The sequence below is a fragment of the Notamacropus eugenii genome, chromosome 5 (genome assembly GCF_028372415.1).
Source record: "Notamacropus eugenii isolate mMacEug1 chromosome 5, mMacEug1.pri_v2, whole genome shotgun sequence".
NCBI classification, from domain to species: Eukaryota; Metazoa; Chordata; class Mammalia; order Diprotodontia; family Macropodidae; genus Notamacropus; species Notamacropus eugenii.
In genome coordinates this window covers 127,638,308-127,657,467 of record NC_092876.1, presented here as the reverse complement: position 1 = coordinate 127,657,467, position 19,160 = coordinate 127,638,308, and the positions used below count along the sequence as shown (strand labels likewise).

General features: G+C 42.3%; 1 protein-coding gene and 1 long non-coding RNA gene across 9 annotated transcripts in view; one reads left to right on the top strand and one right to left on the bottom strand.

The window, feature by feature from the left end:
* Positions 1-8,878, bottom strand: part of LOC140505132 (uncharacterized) — a 47,995-nt gene extending 39,117 nt beyond the window's left edge. Inside the window, exon 1 of the long non-coding RNA XR_011967388.1 lies at positions 8,754-8,878. This is a non-coding gene — a long non-coding RNA (uncharacterized lncRNA). The remainder of the gene's footprint in view (positions 1-8,753) is intronic.
* The window catches only part of EMSY (EMSY transcriptional repressor, BRCA2 interacting), an 89,646-nt gene continuing 79,284 nt past the window's right edge, over positions 8,799-19,160 (top strand). For 5 of the 8 annotated variants that reach the window (XM_072610794.1, XM_072610791.1, XM_072610793.1 and 2 more), the window contains exons 1-3: positions 8,978-9,380; positions 11,998-12,106; positions 17,232-17,331. In XM_072610794.1, coding sequence (XP_072466895.1) covers positions 12,037-12,106; positions 17,232-17,331 — 170 coding nt within the window. In that variant the 5' untranslated portion in view covers positions 8,978-9,380; positions 11,998-12,036. Of the gene's footprint in view, positions 9,381-11,997; positions 12,107-17,231; positions 17,332-19,160 lie in introns of all 8 variants that reach the window. The other 3 variants (XM_072610795.1, XM_072610792.1, XM_072610787.1) reach the window with 1 other exon arrangement.

Below are 19,160 nucleotides of genomic sequence, written 5' to 3'. Positions count from 1 at the left end.
CTGGGAGTTTTTCCCTATTTTTCCTCCTATAATGTATCAGTAGTTTGGCAAGTAATGTGAGAGCAGGTCTAAAACAGATGAGCAACAAACAGCAATAGTGAAAAGGAAGAATGGCGTTTTAGGAGATATACCAGAACATGGATAATGGAGAAAAAAGAAGCATGTGTGTGTTAGAAAATCCTGATAACAAATGAGGAAGCAAAAGAAGATTTAAGAGAGCAGATACAGGATGCTAAGGAAGAAAGAGAAGCAGCAGAAATAGGGGCCACTGTAATTGTTATGGGCTCCAGTGGGAGAGAGGAAGGAATAGAGAGGAAGTAGAGATAATCAACTGACCCAAGGTTCCTATCACTTTTCTCTTATTTCCTAACTAAAAAACTTTTCTTACAACCAGCCCATGAGGCCAGTACTGAAAATATTTTCACTTTATAGTTGAGGAAACCAAGATTGAGGGAGGACTAGTGACTTGCTCATTATCACACAGTTAAGAGTCAAAGCTGATCAAAGCTGATCTTCAGGTCCCATCCTCTTGACACCATATTATAGTGCGCACGAACAAGTGTACTTACTGTCCTATTTTTAGCTGGACCTGTCATCAGACTGCCTTCCCACCCAGAACCTGAGCTCTGTTTATTCTGGCTGAGGGACACTTCAGCCCCTTAGAAAAGTATGCCAAGTGGACCGCAAGCTAGCACTGGGGAGTCCAAAGGACCTCCTCCAATTCCATGGGGCTGTGGGACAAATCAGAGACCCTCTCAGCAGCCTAGGGGACTCCTGGAACTACAGGGGAGGTGCCATCCACATTAGCAGCCTAGGTTTTCTCATCAGCAATGGTCTAAATGAAATCACAAGTTTGAACCCAAAACGGAAGAACAAAGAAAGAAGCATACACTGTGTATATGGAGGTGGGGGATGGGAACTGTGTGGACAAAAGGAGAGATTGACTGGGGGAGGGGTCTAAACCACGAAAGGGACATTTAAGAACAGTTTCTTCAGAACACGGAAGGAGGGGCCAGTGTAATATAGGAGAAAAACATTAGGGGGAATCAAGTGGCCCAAAGGGCAGCTAGGTGGTGCAGTGGATAGAGTGCTGGGCCTAGAGTCAGGAAGACTCATCTTCCTCAGTTCAAATCCAGCCTTAGACACTTATGAATCACATAATCATGTTTGCTTTAGTTTCCTTATCTGTAAAATGTGCTGGGGAAGGAAATGGCAAACCACTCCAGCATCTCAAGAAAACTGAAACTACTAGAGAGGCCTCAGGATCCCCTACCAACTGAGGGGCCTGAGCCAGACAGTCTCTAAGCTCCAACAATCTGATGCTTGCTCAAATCCCCACAAGCACACAACACATCCATCTCTACTCTCTAAGCCATGAACAATGACAAAGCATTTATTGAGTGCTTACTACACACAGAACACGGGAAATACAAATAGAAAAGAGGTAGCTCTTGCTTTTAAAGACCTTCCACTCTAACAAATGCAACATGACAGCATTAATCTGGAGCCAGGAGGTTGGGCTCATATCCCAGCTTCTTACTTAACCTTTCTAAGCCTCAATTTTCTCATCTATAAAATGGGATAATAGTTACACTATGAGAGGAAAGCACTTTGCTAACATTAAAGCACTGCATAAATGCCAGCTGTTAATTTCTTTCCTCTCATTATGGTTTTAGCATGCCAATCTCTACTTGAAGTTCTCCCTAACTTCTCATAAATTGCCATTCTGAGGCAAGCCAGGTGGCTCAGTGGATAAAGCACTGGGCCTGGAGGGGAAGACCTGAGTTCAAATATGACTTCATACACTTACAAGCTGTATGACCCAGGACAAGTCACTTAATCCTGTTTGCTTTAAGTTTTCTCATCTGTAAAATGAGGATAATAATGTCTACCTCCCAGAGCTGTTTTGAGGATAAAATGAGATATCTGTAAAGTGCTTTGAAAATCTTAAAGTGTGTTGTATAAATGCTAACTATTATTACTATTCCTTCCTGGGAAGTTCCCTTTTCCCATTTCCAACCCCTGGAAACCTGACTTCTCTTCTGTCGAAGGGGGTATGTCATATTTCCTCCTTTATTTTCCCAAGAGCAGCCTCAGAGACGGAAGGAGAGAAAAAAGAAGGGACCAGGGGGAGAAAATAGGTGTGTCCTCCCCATGTGTATTTAGAGCATGAAGTCTACCTGGAGTTTTGAGAAAGTTTTAGAACATTTTTCTGAGTTGTGTAGTCTGGATATTGGAGTACAAAAATTCCTTTTCAATTTCTCTCAGTCACATAAAAAAATAACAATTATTAAAAACAACTGTAACAACAGCATATATTGATACCACATGTCCCAAGTCTTACTGCCATTTTAAGCTTTAATTGCTTTTGGGAGACCCAAAACACTCTGCTCACAACAACCCTGTTAGGAAATCCTAGTACTATCATCCCATTTTGGGGATGTTGTGTTCATCCTTCGTTTTTGAAGAGGACCATGACATCAAAGAGATAATGACATGACTTGCACTTGACTCTGTTTTGAGTGAAGGAGGGCTGTGCAGGTCACCAGCCTCACTTCTCCTCCAGAGCCATCTGAATTCAATGACCAGATATTCTGAAGCTCAAGAAGAAGTGAAATGTCCATGGTCACAGAGCAAGTATGTATTGGAGCTACAACTAAGCCTGGGTCTCCTATCTTCAAGTTTCCTGCTCCTTCCCCTGTGTTTCCATGTCTCTCCTTGTAGCTTTTTTTCCTCATTTTATTTATTTAAACAATTATTTTACTTGTTTTCAGTGTTCTATAATCACCTCCGTATATCTCAGATTTTTTGCCCTCCCTTCCATTCTTTTCCCCCTCCCTCTTCATTCCTTCCCTGAGACGGCTTGAAATCTTATACACATGTATAATATATGTATACACAATCATTCCTATTAAATATAATTTCACCGTAGTCATGTTGAATAGAAGAATTAAAATGAATTCTCCCTGTAGCTTTTAAAGGGCCTGGCCCTGGATCTATGACTGATAGATTTATTTGCCTTACCACCATTATTCTTAGCTTAATATTTCTATTTTTAGAGTTAGCATGCAGTGGAAAGAATGCCAGCCTGGGAGTTGAAGACCTGGGGAATTCTTGACTTGTCATTTACTAGCTGGGTGACTCAGGCTAAGTACCATATATGCTCTCTGGACCTCAAATTCCTCTGCTACAAAATTGTCATCTTTGGACTACATATCTCACAACATCATCAGGAGGCTCAAATAAGATGATACATTTAAAGTGCTTGGTAAAAGTATTTATATCAGTCTCAGATTTATATTATCAACTTGTTCGGGGCAAGAACCTAAGGGCAGTATGTTGTTGGCCTGGATCTCAAGGAGCTTAAATTTTAGTGCTGGTTTCACCAAACTGTATGATCTTGGGCAAGTCACTTGTCTTCTTGGCTTTATTTAACGTATCTGTGAAAAGAGGGGTTGGATTACAAAATCTCAAAGGTTCTTTTTGGTACTAACGTTCTGTTAATCAATGAAGCCACAATTCATACCTGTATTTAACTTCCTGCACAGGGATACAAAGTCAGGTGTTTGATATGTGATTTTGCATGAAAATAGGCACATTCTGTGGGCCGCATGCTATGTGTAAAGTGTGACTGATAGAAGTGAACCTGCATGTGGGGAGTTTGGGGCTTCCTTTTTCTGCTGGGCTTGTCTGGCTCCCTCACTTTCTAGCTTCCTGCCTCAAATCCTGTCTCCAATATTTACTACCTGCATAGTCCTGGTCGAATGACTTAATAGTTATTTGTATACTTGCCCTTTGCTCTAATCCCCTCTCCCTTTGCTTTAGATGAAAAGTTCCTGAAGAATAGAGCCCAGGTTAAATCTGTCATCTTTGCATCACTAGTCACTAGCACAGCACATTACACTGCTGAATAAACGCTTGCTGAACATGTGTTCGGTTTTGAATATGTTTTAGGAAGGGCATAGATAAACTGTCTAGAAAAGGGCAATCTTGATGGTGGTTGACCTACAGGGCAGACTGATGGATTTACTGGAACTTGGGAGGCTGAGGCTAGAAAAGAGAAGATGAGGTAGCATACAGAACAGCTGTTTTCAAGTATGTGAATAACTGTCATTTGGCAGAAGGATCAGACTTATTCTACTTGGGCAGAAGCAGCAGTGAATGCAAGTTGTAGAGAGAAGATTTAGGTTTGACATAAAAAAAATGCTCTAACAATTAGAAAAATGGGCCACCTCAGGATGTTCACTCTCATGACACACCTTCAAGTGAGATTGCAGAAAAGACTCTTGGTTAGGTATGCCTTGGACTAGATGGCTTCACAGGGCCCTCTCAACTCTTAGATTCTGTTTAATAAGAATAAAAAGGGGAAGATGACTTTCAGTGATCCAGGAAGACTTTACAGAGGTGGTATTGTCTGACCTGAACCTTGAAGGATGTGTAGGGCTTCACCAGGTAAAGACAGGTGGAGGGAGAGGGTTTTTAAATTTTAGGGGACAGTGTGAACAAAGCAAAAAGAGAGGGGAGGAGATGTAGTGTGGTTGGGTGATGGCATGTAGTACATCTTGGCCAGACTATAAAGAAGAAGAAAACCAGCATTTATTAAGTACCTATTATATGCTAGGCATGTGTTCTAAGTGCTTTAGAGATATCCTCTCATTTGATCCTCACAACAACCCTGAGATGTAGGTCCTATTATTATCTCCGTTTTTCTTCCCTTGAAGAAACTGAGGCAGCCAGAGGTAAAGTGATTTGCTCAGGGTCACATAGTAAATATCTGAGGCTGGATTTGAACTTGGGTTTTCCTTACTCTGATCCCCGTTCTCTATCCATTGTTCTACCTAACAGCCTCTAAAAGGGGAAGTAGTATAAAATAATAGCAAAAAGACAGTTCTGGGAGGTGGGGGTGGGTTAAGATTTGGGAGCCATTCATACAGAAGTGATAACTGAAGCCATGGGAATGGACAAGATCACAAAGGTAAAGACAGAAAAAAAGGTCCAATAATGGAGTTTTGGGGAACACTTATATTAAGGAGAGGCTGGAAGAATCCAGAGAAAACAAATGAGTGGCTGGAGAGATAAGAGAATATTGTGTTTGTCCTTTATTCTCGGAAGAGGACCATGACATCAAGATGATGACATGACTTGCAGTTGACTTTGATTTGAGTGAGGGAGGGCTGTGCAAGGTCACCAACCTCATATTCTTCTCCTGAGCCATCTGAGTCCAGTGGCCTAATATTCATCAGGACGACTGGAGTTGGCCTAGGATACAATGTGAGACCCTGGCCCTTTCAGGTTAAGGTGGTATCACATTCTCATGTTGAGTGAGATACACCCATTCAATGAAGAGGCTTCTTCAAATTACTCAAGGAATGCCCCCTTTAATCCAAAAAAAAAAAAAATCAAACTGGGAGGGGAAGACCCTCAGGTTTCCTGGGTAAAAGAGAAACAATTACTATTTAGTTATTACATCCACTCTGTACTAGGTGGGTGGGGACTTGTTATCCAGTCTATGAGCTCCAGAGTGAAATGGGTTTAAGGTTTGATCTTTGAGCAATATAGAGGTGTTATGGAAGCCAATGGAGAAGCACATCAAGGAAAAAATGGTAAGCCAATAGTGTCATATATTGCAGAAAGGTCAAGGAGGAAAAAAGATTGAAGATATAATACTGAATTTAGTGGGATGAAATTCATTGGGGACCTCTAAAAGAGAAAGTTCAGAGGCCAGGCTACAAAGAAATGGAGAGGTTAAAACTTGTTCAAGACCTTTAAGCATTAAAAGGAGATAAATGGGGTCAGAGTTCAAGGAGATAGAAGCTCAAAGTGAAGGATGCTGTTGTTTAAGATGGGAACATCCAAATGTGTAGAAAAGAAATCAGTGGTGGAGGAGATAATTGTGTAGAAAAAAAAAATCTGCGGTGGTGGAGATATATCAAAGAGGCAAGTGGAAGAAAGGGATTGCAATGTATGGCCTAAAGGCTAGAGAAGGAAGGGTTAAGCTTTGGCTAGGAGGGTTAAAGGATGGAACAAAAAGGAAGGATATATGAGGTCATAGTGTGCTTGCTCTACACCTTCCATTTATAGCTTAATTCCTTTGGGCTGAGTCCTGCTTTAAAAAGAAATCTTCCCTGGAGAGAGCCACTTCTTAAACCATCATCAGCTGTTACCATATTGCCCTGTTAATACCATAGTAAGGATACTGACAGGAAGAACAGGACACTTTATGAAAGATCAGTGTAGAAAGTTTGTCCAGGACCAGATCAAGGGCTCTCCCACATTTGCATCTACGTTGAAGTCACAAACCTGGGTTCAAATCTTAGCTCTGACACCTTAGATAGAGGAATCAGGGGGCTATGGATAGGCCAAAGGGATTTGGAGTTAGAAGCTTTGAATCTTGGCTCAAATACTCAGTGACTATATGGAGCTGGTCAAGTCATTTCCTCTTTTTGGGCCTCGATGCTCCCACCTCCCAAGTGGAGGCTGAGAGCCTTTCCAAGTCTGAGATTCTAGTTTCAATTCTTTCTGACTCTTCCTGGGGTTATACTACTGGGAGTTATTAGCTCACATTATTATTGTCATTAGTTTATTAGCCCCAATTATGTAATTCTGGGCAGGCTATTTCCTTAACTACTTTACAGAGCTGTTGAGAGAAGCCTACTTCCGTCATTTACCAACTCTATAACCTCGAGCTGTTTTTTACTTCTAGGACCTCTAGTTTTCTCATCCATAAAAGGGGATGGTGGTTTAAGAGCCTAGCCCACAGACCATGGTAATGAGCAAGACTCATAAAAGCTCATTTCTGTATGGAACCTACGATTTCACTGGCACAGAGAGCTCACAATGAGGAACCTCCCTCTACCAAAGCAGATCTACCACTACTCTTAAGAGCGTGGCCTGGGACCTCATCAGCAAAATTGTCCAGGGTCAGAGGAAGGCTCTGCCTCTATCCACTCTGCCTACATAAAGCCTGTGCTGGGTCAATAATAAACCACATTTGTAGTATTTCAAGGTTATATGCTTTCCCCACAACAGAACTGTGAGAATGTCAGTTTTATCACATCAGTCTATCACCAAGAGGTAGCTAGGTGGTACAGTGGATATAGCCCAGAACTTGGAAGTCAGGAAGACCTGAGTTTAAATCCTGCCTGTGACACATACAAGCTATGTGACCTTGGGCAAATCACTTAATCTCTTTGTGCCTCAATGTCCTCATATGTAAAATGGGGATAGTAATATCACTTACCTCACAGGGCTGTTAGGAGGATCCAATGAATATAATATGCAAAGTGCTTGGCAAACCTTAAAGTATGATATAAATGTTAGTTATTATTATCAAAGCTAGCCTTCCTCACACACATCTTACCAAGAAACTGAGGCTCAGAGAGGAAAAATGACTATCCTAATTCACACAGTTGGGCCAGGTCTTCTGACAAGACCTAATCTTTTTCCTTTTAAAAAATTTTAAAATTAAATTTTATTTTCATGAAGATCCACTTCCCGTTTCTCCCTCCCCAACTGAGAAAACTAGAAAAACAAAAACCAAAACTTTGTCACGAACATGAATAGTCAGGCAAAACAAATTCCTGCATTGGCTATAAAAAAAAAGTGTCAAATTGCACTCTGAATCCATCAACTACCAGAATGTGGGTAGCAGGTTTTGATAGGGGTGCTCTAAAATTGTAGTTGGTCACTGTGTTGATCATAGCTCCTGTCTTTAAGAACTGTTGCCTTTAGTGTAATTACTATATAACTTGTTTTCCTCCATTCTGCTCACTTCACTCTGCATTAGTTCATCCACGTCTTCCCAGGTTTCTCTGAAACTATTCCCTTCACTATTTCTTACAGTATAATAGTATTCCATCACATTCATAAACTATAACTTGTTCAGCCACCCTTTTGGATGTATGCCCTTAGTTTCCAATTCTTGTAATAGGTGCTGAATAAATGCTAGTTTGCTGACCGCCCTCACGAAAAGAGAGACTATCAGTATTTTTGTAAATATGAGTCCTTTTTCTTTGATCTCTCTGGCAGAATATCCCTAGTAGTGATATGGCTGGATCAAAGGGTATGCAGAGGTTAGTTGGCAACTTTTTGGGGATAGCTCCAAACTGCTTTCCAAAATGGTTGCACCAGTTTACGGTTGCTCCAACAGGGCATTACAGTGACTGTTTTTCCTCAGCCTCTCCAGCATTTGTCACTTTCCTTTTCTGTCAACTTCTTCAAGGTGGATTAAAAGGTGGGACTTTTAAATTCGCACTTCTCTGTTATTGATTTAGAGCACTTCTCCCCAGTGGCCATAGATAGCCTGTATCTCTTCTTCTGAAAACTGCCTAGTCTATCCTTTGGACCATGCTATCAGTGGCAGCAGGGGCTTTTCCCCACCAAGCCACGCTAGGACTCCCTTGAATAGATTCTCCCACGTGTAGGTCACTTTGGGAAGGGCTTTGACAAGCGTCTCCTTTAGTAAACAGGGTGAGCACGGTAATACTCGAGACACAGACACAGACCCAGACACAGACACACACAGACACACACACACACACACACACAGACACACGCACGCATACACACACGCGCGCGCGCGCGGCCCGGACCCGGCTGGCTCTGGACCACGGAGCCCAAGGCTCTTTCCACCACACCCACCCACCGGCCTCGGCCCCATCAGGTGAACGAGACAGAGACCTGCCTCAACCTGGCGCGCAGTCGAGGACGGCTGAATGACTGTGACTGCGCATGTCCCTTTGCGGCACCCATACCGTGGTCTTCCGCTACCTGCCGCGGGAAGGCTGTTGGCCGTTGACGGGACTCAGTCCAGACCTCTGGGAAAAACGAATCCATTCGACCGTTCGGCAGCGAACTTCCCCGCTTTCCTTTACCCTCCGCCCCCACTGAAGGGTAGACTGCCAAGCCTCCGAGGCTCGGAGCGACCTACGCCATCTCTACCACTACGTGTGACGGCACACGTAGCCGCGAGCGCAATTGATTGGCAGGGCGGAGCGAAAAGGAGGCGAGGCGCGCCAAGAGCGCGGAGGGGAGGCGGGCAGGGAGAGAAGGAAACTACACTTCCCAGTCTCCTGCGCGCAATGTGAAGTTTCTGGGCTGCGGGCGAAGCTTCAAGCAGGCATTCGCAGTATGCCCCAACTGGGGTACCTTTGCCCCAGGGTAGGAAAGACAGGCATGGAGGTCCCCACCACTTTCTCTCCGTCGAAAGGCGGGAACACCGTGGGCACTACAACTCCCAGGCTCCGGCGCGCGGCCGCGCCTGCGCTTTGGCACCCGTCGCCATCTTGCCCCCTTCTGAGGAACCGCAAAACAAACCCAATTCCTGCTGGCCCGGGTCTCGTCGGAGGAACCTTTTAGATGAGCCGCGAAAGGCCAGGCAGGTGGGTCGCCCCGGGGCCAGGCTTGGGGAAGGGGTGGCAGGCTGGTCTCGGCCTCCCGGGCTTGGCAGGGCTGAGGAGAGCGCGGTGTCCCCCCCCTCCCTCCTCCGCCGTGCCCATCCTCCGTTGTCTCCTAACGGGATTGGGGGGGCGGGGGACTGGGACTGGGGTTCGGGTCCTTCTGAGGACAGAGGGAGGCCGGCAGGCCCGCCCTGGACCCAGAGTCGGAGGGCGGCCGGGCAGGCGCGAGGCGCTCGCTGCTGCTCCTGCCCCTCTCTGTGGCCGCGCTCGCAGCAGCCCTTGCCCCTCTCTGGTCTCCCTGCGCTCCCTCCCCTGCAAAGCCGGGGGTTTGCACCAGATGGTCCCCGAGGCCCCTACCAGCTCTGACGTCCGGCGCTGTTTCAGCTCCTTTCCTGCTCTGACATGCCATGTTCTAGGCGTCCACCCGGCTCTGACATCGTAGGTTCTAGGACTCGGCTCTGACATTCCGTGCTCTCGGTTCCAAGGTCCTGCCCGGCTCTAATATCCTGGGCTCTCCGTGTTCCAGGGCCCTTCTGGCGCCTACGTTCCTGTGCTCTCCAAGTTTTAGGGTCCTTCTGGGCTCCATAGCGTCCCATGCTCTCTGTATTCGAACGCCCTTCCCAGCTCTGCCATCCCGTGCAGTCCTCGTTTCCAGCTCCAGCATCCTGGGCTCTCGGTGTTCCAGGGTCCTTCTGGCTCCTACATTCCTATGCTGTCCACGTTCTAGGCTCTTTCTGGGCTCCATAGCGTCCCATGCTCTCTGTATTCGAACGCCCTTCCCAGCTCTGCCATCCCGTGCAGTCCTCGTTTCCAGCTCCAGCATCCTGGGCTCTCGGTGTTCCAGGGTCCTTCTGGCTCCTACATTCCTATGCTGTCCACGTTCTAGGCTCTTTCTGGGCTCCTTAGTGTCCCGTGCTCTCTGATCCAACGCCCTTCCCAGCTCTACCATTCTGTGCTGTCCATTTTCTAGTGTGCAATAACATTCCTATGCTTTCCATGTTCCACGGTCTTTTTCCTTTTGTAGCAGCCTGTGCTGTCCCTATTCCAGGTCCTTTCTGGTGCTAACATCTTATATTCTTTACTTTCTAGAGTCTTTCTCAACTCAGTAACATCCTTAATATCTCTATGATCTGGAGTCCTTTTAACTCTAATATCCTATGCTGTCTATGTTCTAGGTCCATATTCTGTGCTCTTCTGCCCTTCTCAGCTTGAGAATTCTGTGCTCTCTATGCTTTTGAGTCCTTCCCACTTCTGACATCTAATATTGTCCATGTTATAGAATCCTTTCTACCGCTAATATTTTGTATTCTCTATGTTCTAAGGTCCTTCCTAGTATAATATGCTGTGCTCCTTCCTGGCTCTTAAATTCAGTTTCTTAATTGTTTCCATCTCTGACATTCTTTGAATGGAGATACAGGGGACAGAGAAGCTACTATTTGCTTCCCTGGGGCCAGAGCCCTTGTCATTTGCTGTCCTGCTGTGGCACAGGGGCCTTCCAATGACATTGGGGGAGGGGAGGCAAAATAAGGTTGGCGGAGAAGGGGCTGAAAAGAATAGGGATGGGAAAAGTGGGGATGAGGATAGGAAAAGTTGGAAATGGGGGGGATGAATGGGTGAACTCTTGGTGCTGATACTGTGTACATGTTTGGCGGGTGGGAAGCATGGAGGGGGTCCTTTTGTGCCTCTCTGTATGTGTTGTGGGGGGAAGGCTGGGTGGCCTTTTGTGATCTTGCATACCTGTGTTTGGAGGGAGAGGTAGAGTAGAGATGGAAGGGAGTAGGTGGAAAGAATAAGGGAGTCCAATTGCGATGCTGTGTTTGATTTTTCAATGCAGTGAGGGCAAAGAGGAAAGGCTGAGTTGGATGCTTTAGTGGGATCCTCATGTGATTCTGTGTGCATGTGTTTGGGTGATGGGGAGCGGGGAGAGGAGGAAGCAAAGAAGAAAGAGTGAAAAGGTGGATGGGTCCATCTTGTGTTTCTGAATGCTTGAATTTAGGGGACAGAAAGGGAAAGGGTAAGAGAGTTGGGAAAGGCAGTCAGGCTGGGAATATTGTATGGAAGAGGCAGGTTCTGGGTGATGAATTTATGAGGGAGAGACAGTGGGTTTGGAATGGGTTTCTTCTTTAACATAGTAAGGTATCGGAGTTTCTGTGTTAATGCTCCTGGGCTGTAAGATCTTCTGGTCTTTGTGTACCTTTCTTTTGGGGGAATTGGAGAGGGGCCATATCCTCTGCTTCCATAACCCTTGCCCAGGCAAGATGATTTCTTCTCTTGGTTTTCCTCCCCCTTTGAAATCTGCTTTTCTGTCATTGTGCTGTTACTTGATTTTAATTGCCCATTGATCTTTTGGGATAACAGTGAATCCAGGTAAGGAAAGGTGTGCAACATTAGAGCAATGGGATATGGGACCGAGATCCTTATCTTTTTAAGACCGGCAGAGAAAGCATGGAAAACTATTGCAGCCTCTGAAAGACTTGTCTGCCCATTCGTCAACAGTGGAATAGCTATAGTGGGGAAAGTGTGTATTTGCTGGAGTGTCTTATTCCAGGTAATTTAATGGATACATTTTGGTAACTTAAATTTTTTTCCTTATTTGCAGGGAAGATAAGCTCTGTGGGGCTACAAAACAGAAGCAAGGATGCCTGTTGTATGGCCAACCCTTCTGGATCTCAGCAGGGATGAATGCAAAAGGATCCTTCGAAAATTGGGTAAGGTATTTTGGGGCCCTAAATTTTTATGAGCTATTGTTCTTCTGGAATTATATTCATTTAATGATTATTTCAGTCATAATAACTTCACTTTCTTAAGTGCTTTAAGATTTACAAGGCACACAACAAGGGAAGTAGGTAGTATTTTCATTTTCAGGTGAGGAAATTCAACCCAGTGGGGATTTTCTGGGATCATAGAGGAATTAATTGTTTGAGCCGGGACTTTTCTGACCCTCAAGACCCACTAGTGCTTTTTCTGATAACACCAGTGAAACTTAGATCTGAGTTCAGTTTGGCTAATCTTAAATATCTAATACCTGTAAAACACTGTGGAAATGAGTGATAATGAAGTTTATATAAAATACTACCCCTGTCCTCATGAAGCTTTCATTCTAGTAGGAAGATAAGCTACATACCCAGATATTTATAATAAACAATAATACATGAGGACATTAGCTAAAAATCAATTTTAACCGCAAGGACCTGTTGTGCTCTTCGCCTTCTACCTGTTTGTCATGACCTTACTGTATTTGTCATTTTGTTAGACTTGATGTTTTGATGCTTTTTTTTTAATGTTGGTAGTTAGCACTAAACTAAAAATTAACAGTAGTGATTAGTTTTGTCATCCTGGAATGATTCTTTGGATAACCCTTGGATTGGAATCTTCGTTTAAAGCAGTGTAGCCTAGTGGAAGATCCGTGTTTGGGATCCAGATTTCCATGGCCTTCAGTTGCATTTCTTCTTTCAAGTGTGAATTTGGACAAGTCACTAAAATTCCTTTTCCTTCAGTTTTCCAAAATGATGCATTTGGACTTGATAGCTTCTAACGTCCCTCTTGGCTCTAAGCTCCCAAGTATGCTGTTCCAGCTCTTATAAAAATTGGTTCTTGGTTACTTTTGTTGCTCCTTTAACTTTTTCTTGTTGTGTGCCAACTCTTCAGCCTTCAATGGTTTCATCTTATCTGTAGGATAAAATATAAACTTTTTAGTCTGGTGTTGAAGACTTTCCACAATCTAGGTTTAAACTGCCTTAATCTTTCCCTTCCTACAGTCTCCCTTTTAGCCAAATTGGATTTTATGGATGTTCTTTAATATTGTCCTTCCTTCTTTTACAACTGCATTGTGACATTGCCCTTCATACCTTGGACATATTCTCATATCTGCTTATTGAAATGCTTTTCTCAACCACCACCTCTATTAAAGTTTCCTTGATTCCTCCATACCCTCCACTACCAAGATGAAAGTGATTGCTTCCTCAGATTTTTCTGAGAGCATTTTGTTCTGATTTCCCTGCTGCCTCCATCTTATTCTCCCTTGTGTCATACTTGTTTATGTACATGTTGTACTCCACTTTAATTGACTGCATGCCCCTTGAGGGCAGAGACATTGTTAGTTTTCATTTTTGCATCCCCAGTGCTAGGTATAGCAACTTTCATTGCACAAAGATGTCTAATAAATGCTCTATATTGATGTTATGGTGGTTTGGTGTGCATAGGAGATCGTATTTTATTTCACAGTATATACTCGTTTATTTCATTTTTAGTGGTGATGAACAAATAATAGCTAAGGTAAAATGTTTATCATGTGAGATGGCAGCAGTAGATCAGATTGAGATTAAAGACTTCTTTGGCTTTGCATCAAGAGATTAAAATTAAATATAAAAGTGTTACCTTTAACTCTAAATTTATCCCTAATCATAGTCAGAGCTGTGCCAGTAAAGCTACAGTGTAGCAGAAGCTAAACAAAAGAAAACAGATCCTGGAGCACAATGTCATTTATTAATAAGGGATCTTTGGCTTTGAAAGGGTGAGAGTTGACAAGAGTTTGCAGCCATTTCTATCCCCCAGCCTGTCTTCAGCTTATTATCGTAACAGTGAAAACCTTTGCATTGCTCTAAAATACTAGGGTTCCACTGGAAATTATAAGAGAAAAGCACTGTTTTTTAATGGTCAATAATTTTAAAATAAGCTTTCTTTTCTTTGATTAAAATCAAGTTTAATGCAGGTTAATAAATTCAAGCTTACTTCAGTTAAAACGAATTGAGAGATAATTTCTTTCTCTTGCACCTGTAGGAGTTGTAAATTCTCCCCTCTCTCCAATCCATGTATTTTAAGTGATGCCCAAAGAAGTACACTTGAGAGAGAACTCAGTATTGTAGAGTGCTGCAGTATAATTAAATGGTTGATTTGTATAAATTAAACTGTTTAAGGCTTTGTAATATAAACACTAATAACAATTTAGTTTATGATGCGTTTATGCTGTGATTTCATAAGCCACCTAATACTTACATGTCTTCGGAGGTAACACTTTAAGATAGTTTGGCAACCATGATAGCAATAGAAAATAGATAACTGTACCCTGGATGCTGTACCCGCAATGGTACTCATCAGACATAACCAAACAGTGTGGGAAAAATGAGAAAAATCATGGTGGAACAGTGGAAGGCTTTATAATACAGGTGGGTTTCTGGAATTTTTCACAGGAGAAAGAGGGAATGACTTGGAGTACATAAATAAAATCAGTATTCTGGCTTTGTGTGAGGTTCCTTGGGCTGCTTCCATGCATGATGATGAAGTTAGGATTAAACCATGTGGAAATGTTGGCAGCATTTAACTATTTTCATTGTCTTTAAATTGTTGATCCTCAGCCACCTCAAGCTCAAAAATGTCTGAAACTAAATTCATCTGCCCTATCTACTCTTTTCTTTCTGACTCCCCCATTTCTGCCGATTGTATCAAAATTCTCTTAAATCATCTAGATTTCAGTCCTTGAAGTTCTCTTTGATTCTTCCTGTTCCCCCAGTATACACACTTCCAGTTGCCTTCATGGCTACTCAAATTCATTTCCTTTCTATTCCATTGTAGTTTAGACTTTTATTACTTTTCACAAAGATTCTTTCTAGTGTCTTTATTACCAGATTCTACTCATCTTTCCAATTTATCTTACACATGGATATTACTTAATTCTTTACTGTGATTATATCATTTTCCTGCTCAGCATTCAGTGGTCTCTCCATTAACTACTAAAAAAATGCAAACTCCTTAGTTTGACATTCAGATCTGGCTCAGCCTACCTTTCAACCTCATTTATAGCTACTCTGTTCTACAGTAAAACTGGGCTACTTGCCATTCCCTAAAGCATACCTTTGCTTGTACATTCTATTTCTCTCTATCTCCATTATACTTTTCCTTACTACTGCTAGTTGAAATGTTATCCATTCTTCAGGGTTCGACTAAAATGCTGTCCCCTCTAAAACTAACTAAATTCTACAGCCAGAAGTTTTCTGCTCCCACTGTATGCCAATTACTTTTGTATTTGTACCTTTTCCTAGGGCACTTATGTACTTATTTGCATTGTTTTTTGAGTGAATGTCTATCTTTCTTACTCAAATATTAAATCTTCAAGGCCCAAAACCATTGTCTGTATGTCTGTATCCTACTTTACCTCCCTTTGCCTCAGTTTTCCATTTGTAGAATAAACAGGATGGACTTGGGGATCATTAAGTGCCCTTTCATTTCTGAAACAAAATTACAATATGAAAATTTATGCTATTTCATTCTATGGAAGGATAGTAAAATGAAATTGCCTGGCACTTGGACCTGGCAGACCTTGTCTAGGAGGGTTATTCAGGCTCTTCTGATCTGAGAAAAGCAGAGGATGCATTCTAGTCTGTCTCTTTGATGCTCATTCTGCCATCAGATGAGAGGGAGTAAGAACAGGATGAAATTGTTTAGACCTAGAGAGAACTTTAGAGATGGTCAAGTTCAACCCTTAATTTCATCAATAGGGAGACTAAGGGCCAGGCAGGGGAAGTGACTTGCCCAAGGTCATAGGGTAGATTATGGCAAAGCCAGATCTAGAAACCAGGTCTACTGAAGGCTTTTGCTAATGTACAAAAATGCATTTTTAGGCAGGATTTAGAGAGGTATCTGCAGGTAGACTGGTGAATGAATGAATGAATGGCCCTGTGAGATTTCCATAGTTTTATCAGAACATTTTTGGAATTCTGTTATATCAGACACGTGTCTCTTAATAGCACCATCATCTTTTCAGGATTATCAGCCTTGACTCTTTCCTTTCCTTCATCTCATAGAGGCATTCATTTGGCGAATCATTGAGAAAGGTCTTGAATCTAGCTGCTTTTCATTCCCAATAGATCCTCTTCAAGTCCTCATCACTTCTTGCTTAGACAGTCATAATAACCTCCTAACTTCTTGCTTATAGCTAGTCCCCTCTTCAGTTCATTTATATCCATTCATGCCGTTTGCATCATGTCCTTCCTCTGTTTGAAAATCTTTAATGGTTTCCCATTCCTTACCAAGTAAAATATAAACTCTGGACTCTGCCAGTCAAGGCTCTCCATGCTCCAGACTTCAGTTTGTCCATTTAGGCTTATCTTATACTACTCTTCTTCTGGATTATTTTTTGTTTCTTTGTCATTTTGTTCTCTCCCACAATTTTGTCTTTGTCTATGATCTCTTCTTTTATGTCTGGAATAGTCTCTTCCAGTTTTCATCTGTTGAAACCTCTTTCCTTCTTGGGGTCAATACAGATACCATTTTATTCAGGTAGTCTTCTCTAGCCCCTTCTCTTCCCACCTCCTCCAACTCCTGAAGATAATTTCGTCTGTCTCTGTCTTTCTCCCTCTCTCATCAACCTTCTCTACTGCTCTTCCCTCCTTTTCCCTGTCTCTTGCTCTCTCTAATGCTCCCTCCCTCTTTCTCTCTTGTTTCTCATACATTTTCATTCCCAGTGCCTACTACAAAAACTTGAACATAGATATTTAATAAATATTTGCACTGAATTGAATTGCCTTACTGGTTAGTCATTGAGTCTGATACCTTGACTGTATTGGCTTCAGTACCTGTATAAAATGGAATATTGCCTTCCAGATTTATTCCTTAAAGTGTGTTTATGCCTGAGACTTGAACAAAAGGCATTTGCAGCAAGATGAAGTACTATGTGTTATTTAGGATATTTTAGCAATAGGGTTTTTATTTTAAAAACACTTTTCTTTGACTTGTAGCTGATCTGAATATTTCTTGCAGTGAAATTTTATAGTACACACATTGCTGAATTCAAAACATTAAAAATGTATGATAAAAGTTGGTTTTTTCCTCTTCTAGAATTGGAGGCATATGCTGGAGTTATCAGTGCCCTGCGGGCACAGGGGGACCTCACGAAGGAAAAGAAAGATCTTCTTGGGGAACTCTCAAAAGTTCTTAGGTAAATACCTTTATTTTAAATGTGAAACATTTTCATTTCAGATTTCATTACAGTCAGAAAACATTTATTAAGTATCTGCTATGTGCCAGACACCATACTAAGGTTGGAGATATAAAGAAAGGTAAAATTGACAACTTCTTCTCTCTGGGAGCTCATACTCAAAGTAATATAAGAAAATATAAGATAAGCTTTATAACTAATTATAATATCCACCCAAATACCTTGTGAAACAAATTCTTGTGTTTTCACATTATTGGTGTTGCTAAGGGAGTCTCAAATTCTAGTCTTGACTTATTGCCAGCATTCTGGTAGGAATGTTGATTAGTTATGGGATTATAGGATTTTTGAGCTGAAGGGACTTGAAGATCATCAAATCCAAGCCCCTTACAGATAAAGAAACATCCAGAGAGGGGGGAGTGACTTATCCAAGATTAGACAGATAGTGCTAGCCAAGATCCCAGCCTAGGGCCTTTGATTCCTTATCTAGTCTTCTTTCTGTTATAGCATACAGCTGTCGCATCCAAGTCAGCGTCTTTATTGAGGCAGTTTTTTTGTTAGGTCCATAGAACATTTGGTGGGCTGAGATGTCTTTGAATTTAGATAAAGAGTTGGGGGAGCCTGCTGCAAATGTTAGAGGTTGCTTTTGACTAAGAACTAAGAGTGTATGTAACATCAGGAGATAATAACATAATAGTTTGAGGACTAGAATAGACCTTAGAAGTTATCTAGTCCAACTCTGGTCCAATCCCCTCATTTTATAGATGAGGAAATTGATACCTTGGGAACTTAAAGGGACTTGCCCAACATCACACAACAGGTAGCCTGGAGCAGAGCTAGTATTCAAACCTAGGTCCTTTGCCTTGTGGTTTACAGTGTTCTTTTCTTGAAGCAACTCTGTGAGGTAGATCAAGTGTTATTAGCCCTATTTCACAGAATAAGAAATGTGAGCTTCCAGAGGGTTTAAATTGCATGTTCCCACACAGCTGTTTACTGCTAGAGCCAGAATTCAAACTCAGGTCTCTTGACTCTAGGTCTGGCACTATTTTGACTGCTCAATGGAATGCATTGTGACATTTGATTTAGAGATGATTGATATCTAATCATAGCTGCTTGGTATTTCAGAATGAAGAATAATTGAAGAATCTTATGATGTTTATCTTAGAGTAGAGAACTTGGAAGAATAGAGTAATTATAAAAGAATATATTATTAGATCCCCAGGAACTGATGATTTCCACGTTGGGTACTCCCTAGCACCTAGCACAGTGCCTTGTGTACATACATAACAGGCGAAGCATGAATGAGGTGAACAAGAAAGTATTTATTAAGCATTCACCATGTGTGGTGCGCTGTGCTAAATGCTGAGTATTCAAAAGCAAAGAATGGTCCCTGTTATCAAGGAGTAAGCTTACATTCTAATAAAGTGTGATAGCATATACAGGCAATGGTATTTTGGTTTGGAAAGACAAAGGGATGGTGAGTGGACCCATCAGAGAGGAGATTTATACCCTCTTTCCTTCTTTCCTCTTTCCTTCTCTTCCTCCTTTTCTCCTTACCTTCCTTTTTTCTTTCCTTCCTTCTTCATTTCCTCCCTGCCCCCTTTCCTCCTCTCTGTCTTGTTCAGGCTAGAAGTACAGCAGCCATTCACAGCCCGAATACTACTTCTGATTGTCCTGGAAGTTTAATCTGCTTTGTGTATGATGTAAGCCACTTTCCCTCTCCTTAGACACTTTGGTGAACCCCTGCTTTTTGGAGGCTCACAATACTGATGCTCGATTTAGTATAGACATCCACTTGGCTTTAGCCCAGTTGCAGCTCAGGTGATCTGCCA